Genomic DNA, 25,073 nt, shown 5'->3' with positions numbered 1-25,073 from the left:
CTTTGTTGAATAAAAGCATGTCAGCTGAGTCACATCCTCTGGATAAATAGGGGTTAAAAGAACAGAGTTGCTGACACCGGCAGACAATATTTTGCTGTTCCCTGAAGCGAAAAAGGCTGAGACACGCTGCTTTAGAGTTTCTTCACTGCCAGTCCTCCAGGGGGGAGAGGAGAGAGGAGGCATGAGGAGAAATCTGAAAGAATTTTATATCCCTTTCAGAAATCCCCTGAGGAGACTCAGCGAGGGCACCGGGGTAAATTGGTTGTGGTTAGAGCAGAGTTTTTCAACCTTGGAGTTGGGTTTCGCAGGATATGCAGATGAGGTCACAGCGATTTCTGTGTAATTGTTTTGTATGATACTCTCAGATTCACATGACAACCAGTCTGAATTCTTTGGGCATAAAAACAGAATCTTGGGTCAGAAAAGATTTAATCCCAGACACCCAGTGAGTCCTGAAATCTGCAGTGAGACACTAACCGAGTACATTTCTTTTAGGTCAAAGGTCAGTTACAGAGCAGCAGCCCTGCAGCTAGTTCACATTACATGGGGTTTAAATGTTTGTTCAAAAGCTAAAGGCAGTTGTTTGTGTTTTTCCAGTGAGAAGTTCATGGTCAGACTGAACAAGAACGGAGGACCGAAGAATCCAGAGAAGGTGGACAGGCTGTGTGCTCTCTTTACGGTAACATACACACAGAATCACACATTTAAAATGACAAAGACATGTTTAAAATGCAGGTGGTTGAACACAGTACCAGTGCTGATACTGTAGTCTAAGATAGATGTGATGTGAAGTAGATGTGAAGAAGTGGGAGGAAGAATATAAAAGTAAGGATGCATTGCCCCCTATTGCTCTGTTGTAGAATCAGCTTCACTCACAATCATGTGGTTCAGCAGAAGAACCTTAATAAACAAAGAGAGACGCTGATATAACCAGAAACAAGAGACTAGCCGTCATGAACGTATTTTCATTGCTGTGTTATTATGAGGCTTTTTGGAGAAAAGCTCCACCAAATTCAATTTTTTTTCTCTGAGAAATATAAAAATATAGAAAATAATATAAAGAGACTAAAAGGCACAGTTTACATAGAAGGTAAAATATGCTTTTTCTTGCTTCCCATGATAACATCGGTTAATTTCAGTGTAGGGCTGCAACTAATGATTATTTTCATTGTCAATTAATCTGCTGATTATTGTCTCAATTAATCAATTAATAGTTTAGTCTATGAGTTGTCAGCTATAAGTGAAATGCATCATAATTTCCCACAACAAGGAGATGTATTAAAATGTCTTCAAATTGGAGAAGCTGGAGGCCGATTGTTTTTATTTGGGTTTTTGTTCGAAAAATTATTAAATCTATTAATCAATTATCAATTAATTACTTAGTTAATTTTCTGTTAATCAGTTAATTGATTAATTGACTAATTGTTGCAGCTTTATTTCAATCTAACTTTGCTGTTTTGGTGTTTGGGGCAAATGTCTAAAAAGTACCGCAGGAGGAAATCCAGAAGAATCGTCAGTCCTGCACTTCTACATTATAAATCTGAGCGTGAATCTTGATATTTGCTTGCTCTGATGTGATTAATTTTATTAACAGAACAAGAAAACATCAGTGCTGAATTCGAACTTGTATTTTCAGTAACTGTGTCGTTTTGTTTTCTCTTGGACTGTGCAGGACCTGAGCAACAAAGACATGAAGAGAGATCTCTACATCGTCTCACAGGTCATCAGAACAGGTAAGACTGTAGTAGACATACAGTAAAACATACAGGAAGGTGTGGACAAAATATGTTGAGAGTGTCAGAGTGTCCAAGGTCATTTTTGAGACTGTAGTTTGTAGTGCTGCTACATGACTGATTAATAATTTACAAAAGAAGGAAACAAAGTAGAATATGACATGATGAAGCTGAGTATCTTTGCAGTAACTTACATTCTAAACTTAAGTTCATGTCAGAAAACATGCAGTATGCACAATATGTAGTTTCATCTTTTTAAATGTGCTTCTCTTTTGTAATTGTTTACTTCCAACTCAGAGACAATTTTATGTATGTGTGCTGCTGAATGACCACACACACACACACACACACACACACACTTCCTGTTGCAGGTCGCATGCTGTTGAATGACAGTAAGAAGGGCCCTCCACACGTTCAGTACCGCAGACCGTACGGCTGCGCTGTCCTGGCCATGAGTGACGTTCTGCAGACCATCTCAGAGCTCAAAGAGGAGAAAGACTTTGTCCTGAAAGTCTACACGTAAGTGGCTGCACACACACACACACACACACACACACACACACACACTCTATATACATGCTATAATGTTTGGTGTTAATTAAAATCTCATCATGTGCTGCTCAGAAAAGTCAATCCAAGCAGTCTACACGTTGTTTAATTCTCCTCAGATATATTATCTGATAACAAATATGTCAAACAAATACACAGTGATGATATATATATATTTTATCTTCTATTAATTCTACTCTACTCAGTCTTTTATGAGCATTAAAACCCATAGCAGACCTGTGCTCACATTACATTACTACATGTCACTGGTCTGAGTATTTTGACTGCTTATTTTCGATATATTCAGTGAAACTAGGTTTATATATAACTCAGCTACCTTCTGACCTCTGAAAAACTTAACTTTTCAGCCTAACTGGTTCATACTCTCAGGCTGAAGATCTGCTGATTAAAACACATTTTATTGAATGCTAAACTGAGTCATCACACTAAAATGAATCTATTTCTGTAGCACTGCTAACAGCTATGAACCAGGCATTAAAATTTATCTGGGAGCAAGAACTCACAGAGAAATTAGTAAATAAAATCATAGTTCCATTCATTTGATATAAGGAAGAGCCTGACAATACAAATATAAGGGTTCTTTAGTTTTTAGTTAAAGGAAAGAGTACTGCATGTTCACAACTGTCAGGGAATAAGATGTAGTATATGGGAATTCATTAAAGGACCAGTGTGTAGGATTTAGCGGTGAGGTTCAAAAGATGGACACAAACAAAAGGCTCCACAACTTGAAAACTATATCCTGTTGTCCTGAACTGAACATTTTGGGGCACAGAGGAAAAGAAGTTGAGTGCAAAATTAGTGACAAATGAATCTGATAGAAAAGGTCAGTGAGAAGAAAAGAACAAAAGGTTAAAGATGAGACAGTAAAAGAGGAGGATATCTTTACATCATATTCTTCACTCTTGTCCCTTTGTCTCCTCAGCCAATGACCTTTTCCTTCTTCTCTTCTGCTTAACCCTTTATTTCCTCAGTCTCTCACCTCATCTAACCTTTTTTTTCTCACTCTGTCTATCACTGATACTGCAATATGTAGGAGAAATGTCCCATAAGCTACAGACAGCCACTTCACTGTTGTGTCACACAGTAGTTTTTGCAGTCTTATAATGCCATCAGCACTCCATTCTTCATACAACACAGACTTATTCACACCCACTCACTCACACACACACACACACACACACACACACACACAGTCATAGTTACATCATGTTGTGACTGTCAGCACTGTAGGGCTCCTGCAGGCAAGTCTTAAGAAGTTTCAGCCGAGAGGAATTCCCTTGCCTCTGCAAACTCTGTGTGTGTGTGTGTGTGTGTGTGTGTGTGTGTGTGTGTGTGTGTGTGAGGCCTCACAGCAACCTTAGCTGAACTCCTGAGGGGGGTTCATGCTTCATGGGTGGTTACACATCCTCTCTTTGTACCTCGGGGTTCCTGCTTCTCAAGCTTCTTGTGTGACATCTATGTGACTGAAAATGCCAACATGTTAGTGGCCCTGTAGCACAATTCTTCACATCCGCCAGCAAAGATAAATAATAAATAACTACTAGAATCCACCAGTATTTCTACTTGCTTATTGTTCAGCTGATGCTGTGGACATGGATGAGCTGTTATCATCTTTATTACTTCAAATTCCAGCTAGTCCTTCTGCTTGACTGCAGTATAGCTCCTGTGCAGTGTTAGCTGCAATTGCAATTAATTACAATTAACTAAGCCTCTCCCAAATGAGTCACAAAAATGTTTTCTGCTTGATAAGACCTGAGATTTATGTTGCTTTCCAGCTGCAACAACGAGAATGAATGGTACCAGATCCACGAGAACATCATCCGCAAGTCCAGCACCAAATACACCGCTCCCAGCACCAACTACGGTAGGACAGAGTGTATGTGTATCTAGTGCTACCGTAATTATGACTGGAAACAGCTTGAGTGTGTGTGTGACAGTGTCAGTATGATTAATTGATATGTGAGCAGATCAGATGCATTTAACCCAAATCTGATCAAATGTATTTGTGGTAAATTGATCAGCTGACAGCACAGAAATTAACCATATCAATTTCAATTTTTTTTTTAGATGACTTACTGTAGTTGTACATTCAAATGCTGTTTAATTTATCCAAATACTGTCATCTGTTAATAATTACTGTAAAGATCAACTCCAAGATAAAGATGTCAGTGTTTTCTGACAGGAAACATAACATTAATAACCAGGTTATCTATAACTTTACAGACACTAATAAACTAATAAAAAGTTAGACACACAAACACAGAACTCATGAACTTTCAAAACAAACACACAAACCTTTGACTTGTTTGGAAACCAGCTCTCACTCTGAATGACACAAGCATGTCATCACTTGACATCAGCTGGAAAATCATCTTAATTAGTGTCACTGCAGGGAACTCTCAGCCTCTTGTGCCCACGTGTTAAAGTTAGTGAACTCCCGTGTTCCCAAAATGTATCATCTAACGTATGGTCTTATTGAGAGGAGGTTGTAACCAGTGTGTTTTCATGCCTTATAGGAAAATTTGGTTATTCCATACTTCCATACTTCCAGCTTTACTTCATGTATCTCGTCTCTTTCTTCTCCGTTTCGCTCTCTTGCTTCCATCCCTGCAGGTCTGATCATCTCTCTGCAGCTGCTGAGGGGCGACATGGAGCAGGTCCGCAGAGAGAACCCACTCATTTTCAGCAGGGGGGTGGCCATCACACGCAAACTGGGCTTCCCTGATGTCATCATGCCAGGTGAGTCAGTGATTCAGCGACATCACTTATTTATTTATTTAGCTAGAGTTAGCTTACAGCTCATTTTCAGTTGCGGCCCCTTTGCAGGTCACAATTAAAACATATAACAGCACAATAACAAAACAGTACAAAGCAAAAAACAGACAGCACACATTAAACAAAGTTACACATCACACACACACACACACACACACACACACACACACACACAATGTCAACTAGGAATGACCAATGAATGCTTGAAAATTTGAAAGAAGGATTATTTGCATTCATGAGAAGACCATGAGATAAAATGTAGAGTCAGTGGTTACAGAGCTGAGCAGCTTTTAGCAGACTTTTTAATTCGGTTTTAAACGTACTGATGGAGCTGCAGCTCTTCAGGTCATCAGGTGGGACGTCACACTGAGTCGTGGCTTTTACAGAGAAAGCTGACTGTCCGAATGCAGTGTGACAAAATGGTCCAGTACAATCTCTTATAGAGGATTTTATAGAGTTCACTGAATGAAAATACACAGTCACATAATGGAGGAGGGGCCTAATCATTTAAAATTTTATAAACAAGGCACAAATTTGAATATAATTTAAAATTTTCAAAGCCCAGTAAATTGTATTTCTTCTGTATCCTACAGTTATGATAATGCATCGTCTTTTTATCCAGAGTTTTTAAGGTTTGTTTATATAAGGACTCTAGTGGTTTTATGGCTGTTTCTCCAGCCTGCCCCAAACATGCAATGCAATAAGACATGCATGAATATCTTGTCTGCATCCAGAGAGATACAGTTTGGAAACTGTCTCTGGATGCAGACAAGACATGTATCCCATCACAACATGAGGAGATGATTCATTTTCTCTGGGACACAAGTTATTGCTTCCGAAGGCCTTGTGTTGACACTGGATCGGCATGTAATGCAGCAATAAGAGAGGGGTTGAAAGTTTAAAAAGTTTCACTTTAAGCAAATTAAGTACACTTTGCCCTAAAGTGCTGTAGTGATCTGTCACATAACTGATAAAGAGAAAGTAATGTAGCGATGGCCCAGGATGTTTTATTAGCTGTGGGAGAAGATCTATGTTACAGTTTCTGGAATTTGTCTTCTGTATAATCATTCCCTCCAAGATTACAAAGACAAACAAAATGAAGTTCTGCATGGAACAAAGTCACTACAACTGGTGGAAAGTGTGATGGATTCTTTATCACATGATGCTTGCTAACACAGCAAATAAGAAGTGTCAGATGTAGTGATGTGAGCTTCCAGTAACTCTCATTGTAAAGCAAAGTGGCGTCTCTTTAGTTCGTTTTGGTACTGGCCAAAATTATGCTGAAATTAATATTGCACAGTTACGAATAATTGCCAACAATATCATCACACGGGGCACCATTTTGTTGGGCATTGGATACAAGTTTGGCTATCAGCAGTATTTAATGATTATCAAAGATAATTATTGATTATTATAATCAATAGAAATTATTAGTAAGAATTAATAATAGCGAGGCACCACCCTGGAGTCAGGGAAAAAGATTCAATTCAGTCTCAAAATTTACTAAGCTATCAATTTGGAACTCTGATTAATAATGAACTTAATAACTATAACCACAGTTACCATAATAACTAATTAAGGTTGAAGGATTTTGGAGTTCTTTGCAGAGCAGAGGTTGGCAAAACTCATTATTGTGCAACATTAAACAGACAGCGTGTATATCCAAAGGCATTTATTTAACAAAAAGGTAAAAGAGCAAAACACACAATATTAATCTAACTAAATGTATCTATATACAAGTGTATATGTGTGTGTGTGTTTGTGTGTGTGTATATGCAAGATGGCTGAAGTCACTTGGTGAGTGAGCACATGGCATGCAGGCAATATGGCCGACAGAGTGAACTATAGAAACAAAAGGCCAGACCATGTGGTGTCTTAAACCACATCTGCTGCCTGAAGCAGTGTGCAGAGCCAGGTTTTAAACCACTTAACTGTGTGGTTCTCTGTTTCTCTGGTGTAGGCTAAAGGTGCCAGGTTAGGAAGAGATTAGTTGCATGCAAGGCCTAGATACTGGATGTAACGTGTGTCAAGTTATGCTAACATTAACTTGGCGGAGTGACTATGCAATAACCTGACCATCACAAAAAGGACATCATAACAATAGTTCAATGAATAATATTCGCCAAATCAATACATGTACAGTATATTGCCTGAGTTAAACATTCTTGCTTAGCCATGCTATGCTTCACTATATCTTGCTAGGCTATGCCCAGTTGTTACCAAGTCCATGGAGAAAGAGATGCTTTGTGGTGTTCTGCTTCTTAGCTGGTGGATCTGTGGATGAGTCAGGCTGAGAAAGATTTGGCTCCAAGGCTGAAGGATGCAGACTTTGCTGGGTAGACGGTGCTCCAATAGTGCTGGCCAGAGGGCCCAGGTCACTCCTTTGTGCAGTCCTTACAGAGTTAGCGGCAAGTTTACTCTGCTTTGTGGCTCCTGTGCTTGTTAAATCAGCTAGCAGACTTGTGTGGTAGCTGCTGGCACTAGATAACTTAGTTGCTGAGTCTTGGGCAGGCTCTCGCATCTTCTGCCGTAGAGAAAAGAGTTCTGTGTGTGTCTTCAGTGAGCAGGCCACACCAGAGAGCAGAGAGCTGAGCAGCAGAAGCCTTGAGGGGAAAGAGAGTGAGCAGAGGGGGATCTCTAGTTTTGTAAACCTGGTGCCATGGGTGGGATTTCACACTTAGGTGCAAACAACCAAGGAGTCAGGTTTCTTAGAGTCATATTACACAAAGTCACAATTATTATTATTATTATTAAGTTTATTATTAATTTCGATTATTTAATTATTTTTCTATTAATTTTTATTATTATGTTCAAAAATGTTTTTGAACATTTTACACATTTTTACCACAAAGGACAAGGTAAATCCAAATAAGTGCAAGAGAGGAAACGTGAACAAGTAAGTAGACTGGATGCTCTCATCAACAGATGAGATTTCTCTTCTGTTAGCATCCAGTCATTTTATTTTATAGGAATAGTTAGATGTTTTCGGAAATACGCTTGTGCTCCTGCTGAGCGTTAGAGGAGAAGATTGAGACCATTCTCATATCTATATATTAACTGTGGAGGCAAGTTGTGTTTTTATGGGGGAGTTACAGGGGAGTTATGTGCTTCCTGGTACTGTTTCTCTCAAGGGGCAGTGACTTCTTGCAGTCTTCGTTGGTTGCGTGGCAACCTCACAGTGACGACAAGACACTGTGAGCTTACCTGCATTTTGATTGTCAATTTTAAAATGGATAACCTGTTACTTCAAACAGTTTCGTGACCCAGTTCTCAAAAGGCAAGTGGTGAAGGGTGTGAAACACAGAAAATGATACAGCTGCATTCAAAAACACAGAAGGGATTAAGGTTGAATTTTAAAAACATCTGTACACATACTGTATGCAGAAAATCTTTCACACCACTTTCACACACATTAATCATGCATATCACACACTCGTGTCCTCCCCTCGGGCAGTGATGGAGCGAGTATTTAACTCTCATCTTGGATGACATCTCCTCTATAAGGACAAGCTGAAATGATGAATGGATCTTCATACTTCAACACAGGTCATTAGTCTTGTGTATGTCAGAGGTATTCAGCTTTAAATGTGTGTGAGACACTATGTGTGTCTCCATCTGTGTTTGCTGACATGCATATTATACATAGAATATCTGCGTCTTTTCTATTGTAAATGTAGCAGGTATAAGTGGTAGTATGCATGTTTAAAAAAAAAACATCCTGTGCCATTTGCATGTATGTAAATGAAGTAATTTTCATACATTTGATGCAAAATTGGCCCCTTTCTATGCAAATAAGCATCAATGCAAAAACAGTCTAATTCACAAAGACCAGCGCTAACTGCCACATGCAGTTGTGGTGGAGTTATTAGCGTCTTCAGATAGTTGGTGTTAACTGCGTGCACAGTCACTCCTCACTCTGTCTCTCTCTCCTCAAACCTTCAAGCTTGTGAGGCTTGAATGATATTGAATGATATTAGATATTAGATATTATATATATATATAAGAGTGAAATATTCAGTCAGACATTCGGGGGGATCGGTGGGTGTGAGGTTTTAGGCTTATCTCGGACTTTCAGCTACTTAAAAATATCCTGACAGCACTGAAGGGCTGCTTTATTACAAACAATCCCACCGTATACATCTGGAATCTGTGTGTAACAGCTGACCTGTAAAGATGTGTAGCAGAACACAGAACATTAATTACCATCAGATCCTGACTGATCCGGTGTTAATGAAGTTACTGCTGCTGTGCATAAATGCACACAGCGTCTTTCTCAGTTTGGAGAGGATCTTTTGTGAATAGGACCTTAAAACAGAGCAGATTGTGGGGGCAAATGCTGTGCAATTCATGGTGCTATTAGAGGGCATAATCCATTCTTAGTGGATTTGACCCTTAGTTTTGAAAGGTGCTATATAAATAAAGCAATCTGTGCATGTTTGTCATATTTACATTTCAATTTATTTCTCATTTGAAATGTGGAATAAACTGCAAATTCTGTATGTTTATGTGTCCATCCCATTCCCAGGTGACATCCGTAACGACCTGTACCTGACACTGGAGCGAGGAGATTTTGAGAGAGGAGGGAAGAGCGTTCAGAAAAACATAGAAGTCACAGTTTATGTGCTCTACGCTGATGGAGAGATACTCAAGGTAGGAAAGGAAAGGTCCCACCATGAACACTTTGTATACACTTAAAAATGACTTTTTGTTTATCCCAATGATTTTCACATCTGGTGTGAATCAAATGAATTTGTCTGGAAAAAATCTGTTTAATGTTATGTTATAGGTATCAAGTCTGTTCTAGTCAGATGGAACAGCTCAGCTCCTCCGTGAATAAATACACAGAGTAAAGCGTTAGTAACACAAATCCGCAATGAACCAATGAACCATACTTTATTGATTTATTTAAAATACAAATTTATGTTGTTATCTTACTGCAAACTAAATGAATATGAGTTTTCCTGGTCAATTTTTCAGTAAGTAAAACACCAAGAAATTTTGTAGATTGGACCTGTGCAAGTTAAATCCAATGAAAAGGCAAAAATTAGATTTACAGTAACTTTTGTTTTTGGCAATAAATATAATGAAATTAGATTTATTGACATCCAAAGAAGGCTTGTTAAATAATCCATCAAACTTTCTTTGCCTCAGAAATAAGTGAGGAAAAGTTGGAGTTACTTTTAGCCTCAGGTGCCTTGGGGCCGTACATACATACATGCAGCTAACATGGGTTGAAAGTATATTTTCCAGACAGTTAGTAATTGGTCTAGTTACTGGAAACATCAGGAACCCTGACATTAAGACATACACACAAAAGAGTCATAAAAACCTCTCTCAACTATATGAAGAAATGCAATTTTGGAAAACAAAGAAAGATAATTTATATAAAGATAATACAGCGTAGTACTTATTAGGGATAGTACTACCGCTAAAGAGGTGATAATTAAAGTCCCACCCAGTTTTCCAGTCAGTCTAGTAATATGTTGTGGTCAACTGTGTCAAATGCAGCACTGAGATCCAGTAATACTAAGACTGAAATTCTGTTTTAGTGGATGCCATTGAAGACCTTAATAAGAGCAGTCTCAGTGCTGTGGGGTGGTCGAAATCATGACATAAAAACAGTTATTTAGTGCAAAGAAAGTGTTCAGCTGTTGAAAAACAGCTTTTTCAATGATACATAAAAAGGGGAGGTTTAATATGGGTCTAGATTGTTCTTTTTTAAGAGTGGCTTGATGACGACAGTTTTCAGGGTGTGTGGGAAGACACCTGAGAGAAGAGATGTGTTGACAATCTTCAGAAGATCTGAGGCCATGCAGTTTGAAACATTTTTGAAAAAGCCTGTAGGCAGAATAGCAAGGCAGCAAGAGGAGGATTTCAGATATTGTATAATGTCTGCCAGGTTTTTGTGGTTGATGGGATAAAATCGTGTCATACTACCTGAATTGATTTTAAGTGGACACAGAGACAACACATATCCTGTACCTGATATGGAGGCACTGACTTCCTGTTTAATTTTTAGAATTTTGTCAGTGAAGAAGGAGGCAAATTCATTGCAGGCCTTGGTGGATAGAAGTTCAGGGGCTACTGACACAGGAGGGTTTGTTAGCCTGTTGAGTAGCAAATAAGGCACGTGCATTATTATTATTTTTGGCAATGATGTCAGAGAAGAAGGACTGCCTTGCAATTCTCAATTCCAAATTATAAATGTGATGTCTCTCTTTATAGATGTCATAATGAACCTGGAGATTTGTTTTTCACCACCTGCATTCAGCTTTTTGACACTTTTTTCTGGTCTGACCAGCGTGGCATTTCTCCATGGAGATCTTTTCTTACCAGAGACAATCTTCAACTTAGTGGGTCCAATGGCATCAATAACATTTGTAATTTTAGAACTGAAATTATCTACAAGCTCATTGACTGAGACCCAAGAGAGGGCAGACACAGACACAGTTACAGACACAGAGAGTCTGCAGAGTCTCCGTGGAGAATTCTGACAAGACAAAGGAAAGTCACTGGTATATATTGACGGCCTTGATGCCCTTGGGAGGCACCTTTAGTTGTTTACAGATTCCTTCTAACAGACCTAGACAAAGCTTTACAGAGCTCTCCCTTCCACATGATGACCATGATGTCCATATGACTATCATAGTGTTCCCCTCAAGGCCCTGCCGCCAAATATATACATACATATATATATATATATATATATAAAATCATCATAAACAAGCATGGTTTTAAGAGTGGATTCAAAAAGTGATACATGGTTACATGATTAAATACTACAATCATAATGAAATCAACCAACAGTAGCTATTTCTAAGTTAGTAATTAATTACTAATGATTAATAATGATTAATAATGCCTTCATCAATAATTATGACATTTTCAATTATACCAACATAATTGTATTAAATGGTTAAAATACATCACATTTGTAAGTGACGTTTCCATCAGAATCATCAGTCAATATCACTTCTCACGATTTTCAATATTAACGTCATAAAGAATCCTTCTTTTGTAACATTACATCACAGATCCAGAAGTCGAATTTGCTCATGGTATCTCGCTTCCCGGTGCATGACCATAGTTACAGTCTTCTTTATCAGTGCCTTGATAATGGGAATGATGCAACAAGCAATTACAAGGATCAGAATCAGAAATAGAGTGATTGGAGATAACAATTTGAAAAAGACAGCGTACCATGGACCGGTTACGAACCAGGACCTGCCAAATTTTGAATCATGATCAACAGCATCACACAATGAGGTCAGATTAGCAATTGCCTGCTGAATGGTTCCTCCCTCGTCATCATTAGCAGGAATGTATGTGCAGCATGAGGCACCTACGAGGCTCCTCTCGTTCAGCCTGCCACATAGCCAGCGTGGTGTTTACGAAGAGACGGAAAAAGTGACAGCATGACTTCTAGAACATTAGAGCCCCAGACAGGATCATGCGGCTGACTCACATCTCTCCTCATACGCTGCTTACCCAGAAGTTCACCAGGGTGGGGCATAGCTGAAACAATGAAGGAGTGATCAGTCGGCTCTCCAGCTGCACAGCGACCCACCCAGCCAGGAAGTCTAGCGTACATGTAGTATCCACAGAGAAACATTACATCAGTCTGCAGATATGTCCCAAGGATGTCTGGCACTGTGACGTAAGGTGCGCACGCACTGCCCATCACTACCTGTGAATAGTTTAGAGATGGTTCGCCAGTATTCAAGGTACAAGGACTCGAAATCGTGGAGCAGAAAAGTTTTGGGATCTTTCCTACTTTCACAGAGGAGGAATCAGAAAGTACTAGATTTTGAGCAAAACAATCAAACTTAATTTCGGGTCTCAAACGGCCCAAACAGGGGTTCACTCCCAGCACTGAGAATCTTAAACCCAGAAAACTTCCAATCTGAAGAAGGTCGTAGTGCTGGCAACACATTTCCAGTTGCCTTGAAGACTGTTTGGTTTAAAACTGAGGCATCAACACCAGATGCCAAGATGTCAGGAAACAAATTCTTTAAGTTTCACTTTGAAAAAACACCGAATCTTCACCGGTTTGAGATGACACTGCACCTCTATCTGCACAGCGCCCCCTGTGTAGCCGGACTCACAGGTCACCTGAGGAGTGGCTGAGAAGGCAGTACGGACTCACTACTCACTCACCGGTGGCACTCGTTTACAATGTGCCTTGTAAACGAGAGTATCCACGTGGTTCGGCCCTCAACTCGAACTGCTGTTGGAGTGGTCAGTAGAACTCTATAAGGCCCTTCCCACTGTGGTTCAGTCCACTTTTTTCTCCGGAACACCTTGATCAGGACCAGGTCACCTGGCTTGAGATTCCGGTTCTGAAATAATATCAAACAAATATGGTGGTAAAACATTTGCACGCAACTGTCTTTGACATAAGGTTTTTCTCATGTAGTCAGCTAGACTGTCCTCAGCTTCCTGAGCTGGTTTGTGTTGTAGTTCACGAATTTGGTAACTTCTACCAAATGAGACCTCGAAGGGTGACAAACCATCTTTGGTGGGTGTAATGTGCATTTCAGTTTAAACCAAAGGTAAACAGTAAACCCAATTTTTCCCAGTTTCTGCCATCGCCTTTCTTATCTTACTTTTTATAGTTTGATTTGTCCTCTCCACTAAGCCTGCTGACTGTGGATGATAGGCACAGTGGTATTTGACCTGTATCCCAAGACTTTGGGACATTTTAGTAGTCACTGTATTTACAAAATGTGTCCCATTATCACAATAAATCTTTTCTGGTATCCCAAAAGATGGTACAATGTGTCTACACAAAACCTTTGCAACTGCTATAGCGTCTGGATCTCCTACAGGAAATATTTCAAAACATTTTGAAAACTTATCCACAATCACTAATGCATATTTTTTCTCTCCAAATCTTGTCAACTCGATAAAATCCATCTCAATGTACTGGAAAGGATACCCAGGTTCTGGAAAAGAGCCTGATTTAACCTTATAATGTCCCTGTGGATTGTTTTTTGCACAAATCAAACATTGTGAACAATATTTTTTGAAATAGTTCCCCAATCCATATGCTGTATACGTTTATTCAACTAATCTCACCATCCCCCCTGACGAGACATGAGTAACCCCATGGCTCGTCATAGCTGCATTCCTCCACTGCTGCGCAAAGGTAAACAAAGTGGAGGAAGCATACTGACTGTCTGTCCAGATTGTGACCTTCTTATCTTTTCCTAACCGGCACGCTGCTGACAATGCAACTAACTCTGCTGCCTGAGCAGAGAAATTAGAAGGCAAAGCTCCAGACTCTAATACTTCATGCAGTGTAACTACAGCATAACCAACTTTGTTACTCTCATCTACATGTTTACTTGCTGAACCATCTACAAACATCACAATGTCTGCATCAGGTAAAGGTGTGTCAATCAAATCAGCGCAAGGTAGGGTCAATTCATCTGTAATCGCCACACAATCGTGGGTAAGCCCTTCCGCAGGCGTTGGGAGAAGTGCAGCTGGATTCAAAGCAGTACATCTCTCAATGGTCAAGTTTGGCTGGCCTAACAATGTGGCCATGCAAGACAGGTGTCAACTATCAACTGTTTTAACTTTGTGAAAGCCTGTTTGCCCCTCCTCCGTCCACACCACATTATCTGAAGCAGCCATTGCCTTTTCATAAATCATATTTTGTAGTGGTTGTGCAATTTCGGCATAATTAGTAATCCACAATCTGCAAAAGTTGCAAGTACCGAGAAAAGACATCATCTCTCATTTTGTTGTGGGCCACAAGCACAGATCATTTATTACCATGAGATCCTCATGTTGTGTCAGGAGGTTTGAATAGTAAATAAAGTCACCAGTGTTGTGCTACATGTGTAAACTGTGCACAACACCTCTCTCAATTTGGAGATGCACATAATATCCTTCCTAATCCTATATGATGGCAGATGACATATTTTCTATCAGGCAGTGGCTTTGTCATTTCCTTTTTATGGCCATTACATTTGAGACAAAACCTAAGAACAGGTGTCTCCTCCAAAAGCATGAGAGTGCATTTTTACCCAGTACACTGCCAAATATTCTGACCACTTGAGTATGCACATATTTTCTCAGGTAGGGACCTAAAGGCTGGTACAATTGGTAATTTATCCACACATTGGTTTGTTCTTAACACTAGTCTTGATAGTTAACTCATTTCTCTAGGCTGACATTAAGAGTTAGTTTTCCCTTCATGCGGGATTTTAATTTGTTGCAGATATAATTGTGTTAAACACTATTACAATATTAGTTCACAATATTTTTCTGTTTCATATTGTTACTCATAGGAAAACTATTAAATGACCTCTCTTTAGGCTTTGGAGAACTTTTGATGGGAATTTGTCAACACTTTTGACACTTTACAGAATAAACAATGAATCAAATAATCTAAAAAAAAAATAATCAGAAGGCTGATCGGTAACACTAGCAGTGTTTGTTGCAGTCTTAGTTACTGACAGAAAATCCACCAGTAGAAGACTACTGTTCTAGAATATTTTCTTAGAAGGCTACTACCTCCATTCACTAACTCTGAGAAATTTTATGTCAGCTTATTTCATCTTTTTTTCTTGGCCCTCTTACCTCACTACACGGCCTCAGGGTCTTCAGGTGGTATGGCTAACATCTGTACAGCATGGCCATTGGCAGTTTGGCTCCTGGGTTCTCCGGCCGCTGCATTGAGTAGAGTAAAGCTTTAATGTCCCTAGGAGTAATTTGGCTTACAGACAGCAGTCCATAATAATAGATATATAGGAATACAACAATGACCAAAAAAATAGCACCATACAATATATTTATCAAAAATGCATATTAGGCCTTTTTTATGTGAAAATGATGCATTCAAATTACGGCATGTTGCTATTTCACTGTGTTTTTCTTTCTTTTTTCTTGCAAACATACCAGCCAGTGTGGTTTTACTAAACCAAACCTTTTAAAGTGCACTTTGACTGGATGATAAAGTGGCTTGCAAGTTATATACAATTACTTAATGGATGTAGAAACAGAATTTTTTAAGATAGCACAAAATCAGGTAATTTCTCTTTTCTTTGTGTGTAAAAAAATGTAATGTATGATCTCAAGATTCTTAAGATCTTCCTTGGTTATTTTTAGTTTGATCATTCAGTATTGGGACAGAGACCACACAAATACATGTAATGTTAGTGCATTTTGTAATAGATGGAAAACACCATTATAATGGTCTACGTAGGTACTGTATACCTGATATGACAAAAACAGTGTTTTTGTCATATCAGTGTGTGTTTTTTATTTGTTAGGATCCCCGTTAGCTATGCTTTACAGCACAGCTAGTCTTCATGGGGTCCACATTTAAAAACATACATTAAACATTACAGTCAACACAAATGGCATACATAAGACATTAGAGAATAACATTAATATTTATTATATATATTATAAATATAGTGTAAGCCATGTTGCTGCACATTATGGATGATATTGAAAGTCAGCCATTGTTTAAACCTACCTTCATTACCTCTTTTTTTGAAGCACTTGAAGTATGTCACAGTTCCACCAACTCCGAAAACACATCCAAGTGAAAACAGACCAATCCACATCCCGATGTCGTGACCATAGCGTTGACCTGGCACTTTGCATTCCTCGAACATTTTCTCTGAAACACATTATAAAAAATAAATGTAACAATCAGAATGTAACTGCATATCATGTAAAGCACCTTGGACATTAACAAAACAAATACAACAATTACAGTTGTGCATTTTACCTAAATAGGACAACACATGCATACCTAAAATGTTTTGCATTAAATTGCATTGAATTAAGGCACCACTATGAGGAATCTCACCAGGCACAGTGATCTCGGCATCAACCATGTGGCTGATGTTCTCCTGCTTGGCTACACAGTAAAAGCGGTTGGTTTTGGTCTCCTTCACAGTAGTTTGGAGAGTAATGTAGAAGCGGCCTCCTCTTTCTGAAACTTGTGGCTCATCAGCTGGAAGGACGTTTCTATCACTGTCCTGCCACTCTACCTTAGGCTCTGGAAAAGCACCTCGAACTTCACACTTCATTGTCACCCCGTCCTCAGTGGCATTACCTATCATGGTGTATGGCTTTGGAGCTGCACCTGTGAATATATGAATGAATATGAAATGTCGTTATATGATGTGCATGTGAAATGCAGTGTGTTTAAGACAGATATTAAAAACAGAGCAGCAGAGAGAAATTATTGCAAAAAATGTAATAATGGAGAACACAATATTCAAAATATTCTACCTTTATTTTTAACATTTTAACCAAAAAATCTGGTAACTGCTCACCAATGCTCAATTGATACCCAATTAAAAAAAATTGTGATATGTTATTATCTTATTTTTATCTAGTTTTTCTAATTCAGTAATGAATAAAGGGTTTTTAAAAATATGTAGAGATTAATTCACTGGAATAATATTCTATTAACATTTCATATCCCTTAATCAGTATTTACAATTGTTGTATGTACAATCATACAACATGTTTGCATACCCAATTTTCCATTTAATTTAATTTACAAATAGTTTCCTTGTTATTTTAGCGCAGCCGTTCCCAACCTTCAGATGAACTGGAGTGGCCCATCATTGACACCACCTGTTGTGTTCTAAATGTTTTTTTATGCGATTTTAAACTTAATGTTATTTAACACTACTGATTGCATAAAAAGTGAATATTGATAGCCAACAAGTTTTTATACAACTGAGCTGTCAGTGTTAAGGTGGTTTGGTCAGGTTTACATTTGTACTACCACCACGTTAAGTAGCTGAAACTGGCCATTTCAACCATTTATCAATTAATTTTACCAAACTGCTCAGATCTCTCTGTTCAATCAATCACAACACATGTTGCCTTCCTGGGATACAAATACCACTGGATGGGAATCCCTGCTTTAGAAAACATATAGATGTTTTAACTATTATTGATACAAAAAGAAAATTAATCCTTAACAATTCTGACAACAGAATAATCAATCAAGTCATTTATCAAGAAAACATTTTCAGCTTCTACAATGTGAAGTTTGGACTGTTGAATGATTATTCAATTATCATAAAAATAATTGACAGTTTCCACTGTAATGACAATTTGGAGTACTGATGCTCCTGCAAAATGTTGCTGAAATACAAAACAACAAAAAAGAAATAACAACAAAAACATTGTGTACTATATGTTGTCATTTGTTTAACTGGAAATTTTGGCGGCTCTATTTATTTTGTGTGCTCTGTGGTTTATTCACGGTTCACTTCTCACAACCTGTGCACTTCCAGTGTTTTACCAGGACGCGAGGGGGGAAATGCTCTACAGCTACCATACTGGTATAAAACAAAGGATCGAGCTTTATATAAGTTATGTAGTATTCTCAATATTTACAGTTGCTGAAAGAGTAAAACAATGGGTTACTTTTCCTGTACTCTGCTGTCTGGAAACTGCCGCTACAAGTATGTATTACACTATGCAACAGTTTTACATCCTCTGTGGTATCTCCTCATGATTTTGTCATCTATGATTGAATTATTAGCCTGTATTCTTTAGTGTCCTGCACAGTGTGGAAATGAAATTAGCCACAATCCCCTGGTTTCCTGTCCTGGTTGAGGTGGATGATTTGTGCCCAGATTAAAAATTGACCTTCAGTTTATCTTAATTAACTTGTGAAATCTCTGTTCAGACCAGTAATGCACATATAAGATACTACCAGAACTGACATAACTAAATAGATTTGGTTTCAATGGATGCAGTTTAAATAAAAAATTATATTATATTTGTAATGTTTACTTACAAACTTAAAATGTCACTGCTTCTAATGATTTCACTGATATCTAAATTTGCAATGTATGTTGTTGCCATGCATATCCTCCCAAATATTCATTTCAACTAAAGGGCAAAAAGGGAATGAAGACCGGCGATAGAGCAGCATACTAAATGCCTTGTCTTTGATGTTTCTGTCACGTCAACCTGCAAGTAGAGACAAATTGTAAAAAGTATGGGGCTCAAGAATAGTGAAGACAGTCAGTCTATGCATGGCAGTGAAATAGAGGTGGTCACTAGAGCTGGGTATCAAAATTTGTTTTTATTAGGTATCAAAGTCATTCTGATACATCTTAGTATTGAAATATTAAATGTTCACATTAAATACCAAAGTTGCTATCAGTTTCTCTGAACCAGACGTTGGTTCTTAGATAAGTTCAAACTTGAGACTGGCTATCTTAATTATCCTATGAAACTTTTTTTTTTTTTTTTAGCTTAATTTAGGAGCAACATGCTGCTGGATTGTAAAACCTTAGGGTAGGTTTTAAGGGATAATGCTGGAGACTTTCTATATTCTTTTACTGTCAACAAATCTCATGTGGAGAGCCAAACCAACATTTAATGTAGGGACCATGTAGATAACTAAATATAACCATGAAATTTATTCATATAGATTATAATTGATCAAATATTATGTAGCTTGTTGCAATGTAATCCATTAGTTTTTGCCTGTATCTACCTGCATAATCAAGTGAAGATAGTATCTGCATCAAAGTCGAGGTATTGTGAGTGATACGCTGTTGTTGTTATGATACCCAGGCCTAGAGAGCCAAAGTTATAGAACACACATTTGCAGATGTAGATATCAGTGACATCATCAAAATCAGGACTTACCAGGGATGTTTTCAGCTGCTCTGTCCTTTAAGGTAGGACCTTAAAGTCAAAAATAGAACATAGTCACAGTACGTCAGAGCGCTGGTGTGCCATAAACTTGTAAACCTATAGTACCAGTCAAAAGTTTGGACACATGTTCTTATTCATATTTATGGAATTTCACAGTTTGACCTCTCTCACAGGGTCAGTTCAGCTAGTCAAGCTGTAGGTTATTTGGTTTTCCTATGGCTGACATTGTTGGTTCTGGATAATCTGTCTCACAACACTGCTCCATCTGGACATCATGATATCTTGTTTTGCTAACCCAGAACTTTCTAAACCACGTATGAGTGTGTAAACATAGAAGAAGTGAGCTTTGTAACAAACACATGCAAAGCACACAATTCATACTCCTAAAATGAGATGTTAAATTCTTATCAACATGTATTTTCAACATAGAAGTATGTTGTTTAAGGACTTTTTTTGAAAAGGAGTTCTGTGGAGACCTCTGACATGCAGCATCAGCAGACCAAGACACGAGTGGCCACCGGGCCTCATGCAACAACATTTCCATATTTTTATCCTAAAACTCTCTTACTTTTTTCTGTGAGGTTTCACTCATACAAGTGTTCCAAGTCGGATTCAACAAACTCTCTTAACTACCTGATTGCTTGTTTCAACCCGGTGAATGCCACCTGTTCATGAGGAGGTGCTCGTTGGTGAGATTGGATCATTAGTATAATCCATGCCCTTAAAATTACCATATAAGACTCCATGTTCTGCTCTGTTTTTGGGTGAGTTTCATTCACAAAAAAAGTTGCCAAAGAGTAAAAACACTGTGCAGCTTCAAGTCCTGCTTTCAGTGATCAGTTCATAAACACATAAGATAATTTATGAGAGACACACAGGCAGTTGTCAGTGAGAGGAGTTATCCAGCTACTACTGAAATGTAGGAGTTGCTGCGCCAAAATATGCCAATAAAATCTAAAATTAAAATTTAGTATTGAGTATTCATTTTCCATTAAGTCTGTTTTAGTTATATATTTATTTTTGCCAATTTTGGTATAATATTTAAAACTCCAAATTAATTCAGATTAGGACATTACAATTGTAAGTCAAACAAGTGTTTCTCCCTTGTGAAGAAAGGCAGAGATGATCAATTCATGACACGTATGACATCTCTGGACCGCTCATATATTTCATTCGTACCTCAGAAAATTCTGAATACGAGAAAATTGATGAATGTCACAAATGGTCTTAAATCACTCGTACGTGCACTTTAAGGAGGAATCTGTTCATACGAGTGGTTATTGTGTGTGTAGAATTTTTTTTCATTAATATGGCATTGCATTGCATGGCTGATGGTACATGTTTTAGTTTGTAGAAAATGAGACAGTCCACGTGATGGTCTGTTATTGATGATATTGATGATCATTTTCTGCCTTATTAATTCTGTCACCTCTGTATATGCATGTGTACTGAGAGATGCTTCTAATCTCTAGTCTGCTCTCATTTAAAGGTGTTAATTTGTCCACCCCTGCACATGATGCTGCTTTTGACAAATCTCAAATACACAAACTAGAATTAAAAACACTGCAACTAATAAATACTTAAGAATTCAGACAAATGGAACTAAAGTATGTATAAGCCTGTGCTATGAACATAGTGTCTGTGTTGGATTTAAATGTTTCTGTGTTGCCAGTATAATAAAAATCTGATATGCTCAATATCCATCAGTATCAATAAGTTAGTTTAACAGTTTCATGAAAGCACTCACTGACAACAAGCCATATGATGAATGTCTTTGATGGCTGAAGAAGTGGAAAATCACAGGTGTAGTTTCCACTGTCAGCCACCTTCGTATTTCTGATGATTATGGAGGTGTTGCCTGACTTCAGTTCATCTGGAAAATGTGAGACTCGTCCTTTGAACCGCTCACTTTGACCATTAAGGCCATTATTGTAGTGTTGGCCCTCATTGTACATGAACACCTCCTCCTTCAAATCTTTCTTCTGACCATCTTTCCTCCAGTCAAAGAACTTAATGTCCTCCTTGGTGCTGAGTGAACAGGGTAAAATGGCGTCACTTCCTTCTTCCACGATCACTTTGACACCTGGACCTGGAAGACAAAAACATTCATTAATCAACGTGTTTAAGTAGAGGGTAATCAGTCAAAATTAGATAACACTTTCAATTACTCTGAAGCACCAGTTAATAAGCAGTTTGCTACTCATCAACCAGCATATATGCCCATATCTGTCAATTTATCTGTTTCTGACAGTTTGTTTCTGAGCTTGTAGGTTATTGTTTCTTTTATTATTTTTGTTTATGTAAAATAGTTGTTAATTACACAAGGGCATTCAAAATTTTGCTCCACCACTGCTTAAGCAGTTTGGAACAACTGGTCGAGCTGGCTCAAGGCCAACATCCTGAACAAGAGAGAGAAGCGACAGTAGAGAGATGTCAGGATACCAGGGGCAAGATGGGGAGCGGCATACAGTAAAGAACCCCAGCCAGTCACAAACTGGGGATACTGCAGTTCACAATCAGTGCCCCAACCCCTAGGCCACCAGGGCACCCCTTCATTATAGTTTTTATACTCTAAAATATTAATATTGATATAGGCAACTGTTAAAATGCTAAAATGTTTGCCATAACAACTTTATTAGGTGACATGTCATTGTTCTTTCACTGACCCTAGTGGCCAAAAAACATTTTTATTTATTCCCATAACCTTACAATTTACATGGATATATGATGAGCACAAAGTAATTCAGAAAGCTGTAGCTATATTTGGTTTATGACAGAGTACTGAGAAGTAGATCATGTCCGAAATGGCATGCCTGATAGGCCTAGTTATAAACTCCAATTAATTCAATTAACAATACTTTCCAAACACTATTATATGAACTTTTAGAAAAGAGAACCCATGCACTACATATAAAAACTGGTGATAACAATGCCTTAAAGCCATAAAAAGAGAACAATCATGTTACATTCCGTATTATCAGCTATACTGTACATCTGTTGTTGTACTTGCAGTATGTTTCAATACACTGGCACATAATGTCCCGTGAACCATATATGCACCTGAAGCTCTCCTCTGCCACTGATGTGAACGGGTCTAGGCTGAGAGGGGCTAGTGGATGGGAGGTGATGGCTGACATCACAGGCTCAAAGTTTGTCATGTATTGTATTGTATGAGATACGTAGCCAGGCACTGTAATCACCAGGGGGCTGTCCCCAACAGCTATCTGCTTGGTAACAAGCAGCCAATGAGGTGCATTCAATGTCAGCTAAATTAGTACGAGTTTCTACTGTCAAACTGATCCGCATTAAAACTATAATATGTAACTATTCCGCATTAAAATGTCTACAAACAACTAGACCTATGTTATATATATTATTGAGTTGTGTACTTACATTATCCCAAATGTTTCCAACAATTTTCAAACTCAGAAAAATCCGTAATTTTAATCAAGGTATGGTCTGTTTCATTTGGTCACCTGTCAATGGCATCATACCTATCTACCAAAGAGTTAACACATACAAGATAATTCATCTGCGTTGTGGTTTTCCAACTTTCATTCAGTTTTCAGCCACATTTTCCACAGCCACATAGATCTTGGTTGTTTTTATGTATATCATTAAACCAGATGGAAGATTTTTCTTACATCTGGAAGTTATTAGAGAAACAAGCTAAGCAAACATTAGCAGCAGCTCGGCTAGCAGCCCCTCCCAGACATCCTCTTTCTGCCAAACAGCATTAGAGAAACACTGATTATTATGTGAAACTGCTTTATTCAGCGTTTTACCAGTTTTAATCCCTGTGTATATTTGTTTTGGAGAGTAAAAGACCTCTGCAGATAATTCTGCTCCCAGTAAAAACATAATGAGGATGTCAGTCAGAAGGCTAGGTAAGAGTTGGCCTGGTTAACATGTGAGGAGAAATTACTGAAATACATTTAATTCCTTTGTATGTAATTAACTGTCATGTAGCAGTGTTTGAACCAAGTCAGGAGTTTGTTTAAAATATATACTGTACATTTTAATATCCCTTTAAAAGTGTCGCAAAAGTAGTCATTCCAGAAGTATATTTATTTAATTATCTGCAAAAATCACCTTTTATGAATTTGGGACCCTCCCCCTCTGCTGCTAATAACAAGGTCAATGCTTCTAACTCAGCACTCAGTTTCACTCGCGTAAGTTAAACAGTTAACTTAGAAAAACACAGATTACTATGTACCGAATGTACTGACAACTTATTAAAAAAGAAACTCGGCCAAACATGAACAATGTCACTCGTTAAACTGAAACACCGGTGGGAATGAAGGCGATTCCTTTTCTCGAAAGTTCTGCTTGTTCAACAAGTGTTTAGACAAACTGCTGGTCCTGCTTCTCTTGCTGACACTGGATTTATCGACGCGTTTATAGAGTTAAAAGATGACGCCTTTATACGCTGTATGTTAGAGAAAAAAAAATACTGACGTGCAAATTAATCGCACGAAAAAAGACAAACGGTGTTTCCTCGGTGGGTAGTGTTACGGCTTCACACACTTATCAGAAGAGAATCAGAGAATGTGCTTTCTTACCGTTTCCATCGCCCAACGATACTGCAAGCAGCGTCAGAAGAGAGAAAAACACGAGTTGGTTCATAGTTGTCAAGATCTCGTAGTGTTATAAAGCCGGTATCTGCACGATGTTTCAAAAACCTGCGCCACACGTCCACAACTTCCAGGTTTTGGGGGTGGTGACATGACTGGCCAGTCCCGACGTGACCAAAGTCACGTGGCGGTGACGTGACTGGCCAAGGAGGTGTTTGTATTGGATGTAATACATCTGTGGTTTACACGAGTATTCTGCCCGGTGACTGAGGCACAGCGCCTGTTGCGAAATTTTGTGAAACGGAAATGATGAGGCATTTCTCCAAATACCTAAGCAGCAGTGGAGACAATAGGAAGTTTGTATAAAAATTGAAAGTAGGTATGACGAAGCACGGAAAGAACCCCGAGAGAGGAAACAATAATATCTGCGCTAGGTTTTAATCATACAAGATTAAACTGCATAGTTTAAAACAGGAAAACATAATATGGGAAGATGTGAATTTTGTGATCAAGACACTTTAGACCTTGTTATGCTTTACTGTCCAAAATATGATGGTGAGAGAAGGGAATGGATTCTGAACTTTAAATAAAGTTAAGCTTTGATTTACATGATCTTATACAAAGAAGTTCCAGGGAGAAGTGTTATCTTTTTTTTTGTTTGTTTCAATATCTTAAGAGAGTGCTTATTTAAATCCAGTTTAGATTGAATCTTGTTTAAGTCATCTCCCTGTTTTTGCTCACACACTCCACCTCCCACTGC

At 38.3% G+C, this 25,073-nt stretch overlaps 2 protein-coding genes across 15 annotated transcripts in view; one reads left to right on the top strand and one right to left on the bottom strand.

Moving 5' to 3' along the window:
• Nucleotides 1-25,073, top strand: part of LOC121894133 (dedicator of cytokinesis protein 3-like) — a 215,056-nt gene that overhangs the window by 154,842 nt on the left and 35,141 nt on the right. For all 11 annotated transcript variants that reach the window (XM_042406509.1, XM_042406510.1, XM_042406504.1 and 8 more), the window contains 6 exons: nt 598-679; nt 1,673-1,733; nt 2,105-2,252; nt 4,079-4,167; nt 4,917-5,042; nt 9,604-9,728. In XM_042406509.1, coding sequence (XP_042262443.1) covers nt 598-679; nt 1,673-1,733; nt 2,105-2,252; nt 4,079-4,167; nt 4,917-5,042; nt 9,604-9,728 — 631 coding nt within the window. The remainder of the gene's footprint in view (nt 1-597; nt 680-1,672; nt 1,734-2,104; nt 2,253-4,078; nt 4,168-4,916; nt 5,043-9,603; nt 9,729-25,073) is intronic.
• On the bottom strand, nt 11,534-24,799 carry LOC121894146 (butyrophilin-like protein 2). Of its 4 annotated transcripts, none has more exons than XM_042406531.1 (7): nt 24,302-24,799; nt 21,487-21,828; nt 19,731-19,769; nt 16,909-17,187; nt 16,570-16,716; nt 15,669-15,758; nt 11,534-13,417 (listed from the first exon to the last, which is right to left on the bottom strand). In XM_042406531.1, exons 1-6 carry the CDS (start codon nt 24,363-24,365, stop codon nt 15,673-15,675), a joined length of 957 nt encoding a protein of 318 aa, XP_042262465.1. In that variant the 5' UTR covers nt 24,366-24,799; the 3' UTR covers nt 11,534-13,417; nt 15,669-15,672. The 4 variants fall into 4 exon arrangements, with proteins under 4 accessions (XP_042262465.1, XP_042262466.1, XP_042262468.1 ...); XM_042406532.1 differs by having other exon boundaries at nt 16,579-16,716; XM_042406534.1 differs by having other exon boundaries at nt 21,649-21,828.

This window comes from Thunnus maccoyii, chromosome 3, assembly GCF_910596095.1.
Source record: "Thunnus maccoyii chromosome 3, fThuMac1.1, whole genome shotgun sequence".
NCBI classification, from domain to species: domain Eukaryota; kingdom Metazoa; phylum Chordata; class Actinopteri; order Scombriformes; family Scombridae; genus Thunnus; species Thunnus maccoyii.
The sequence above is the reverse complement of the archived record's forward strand: the minus strand, read 5'-3'. Positions and strand labels throughout refer to the sequence as shown.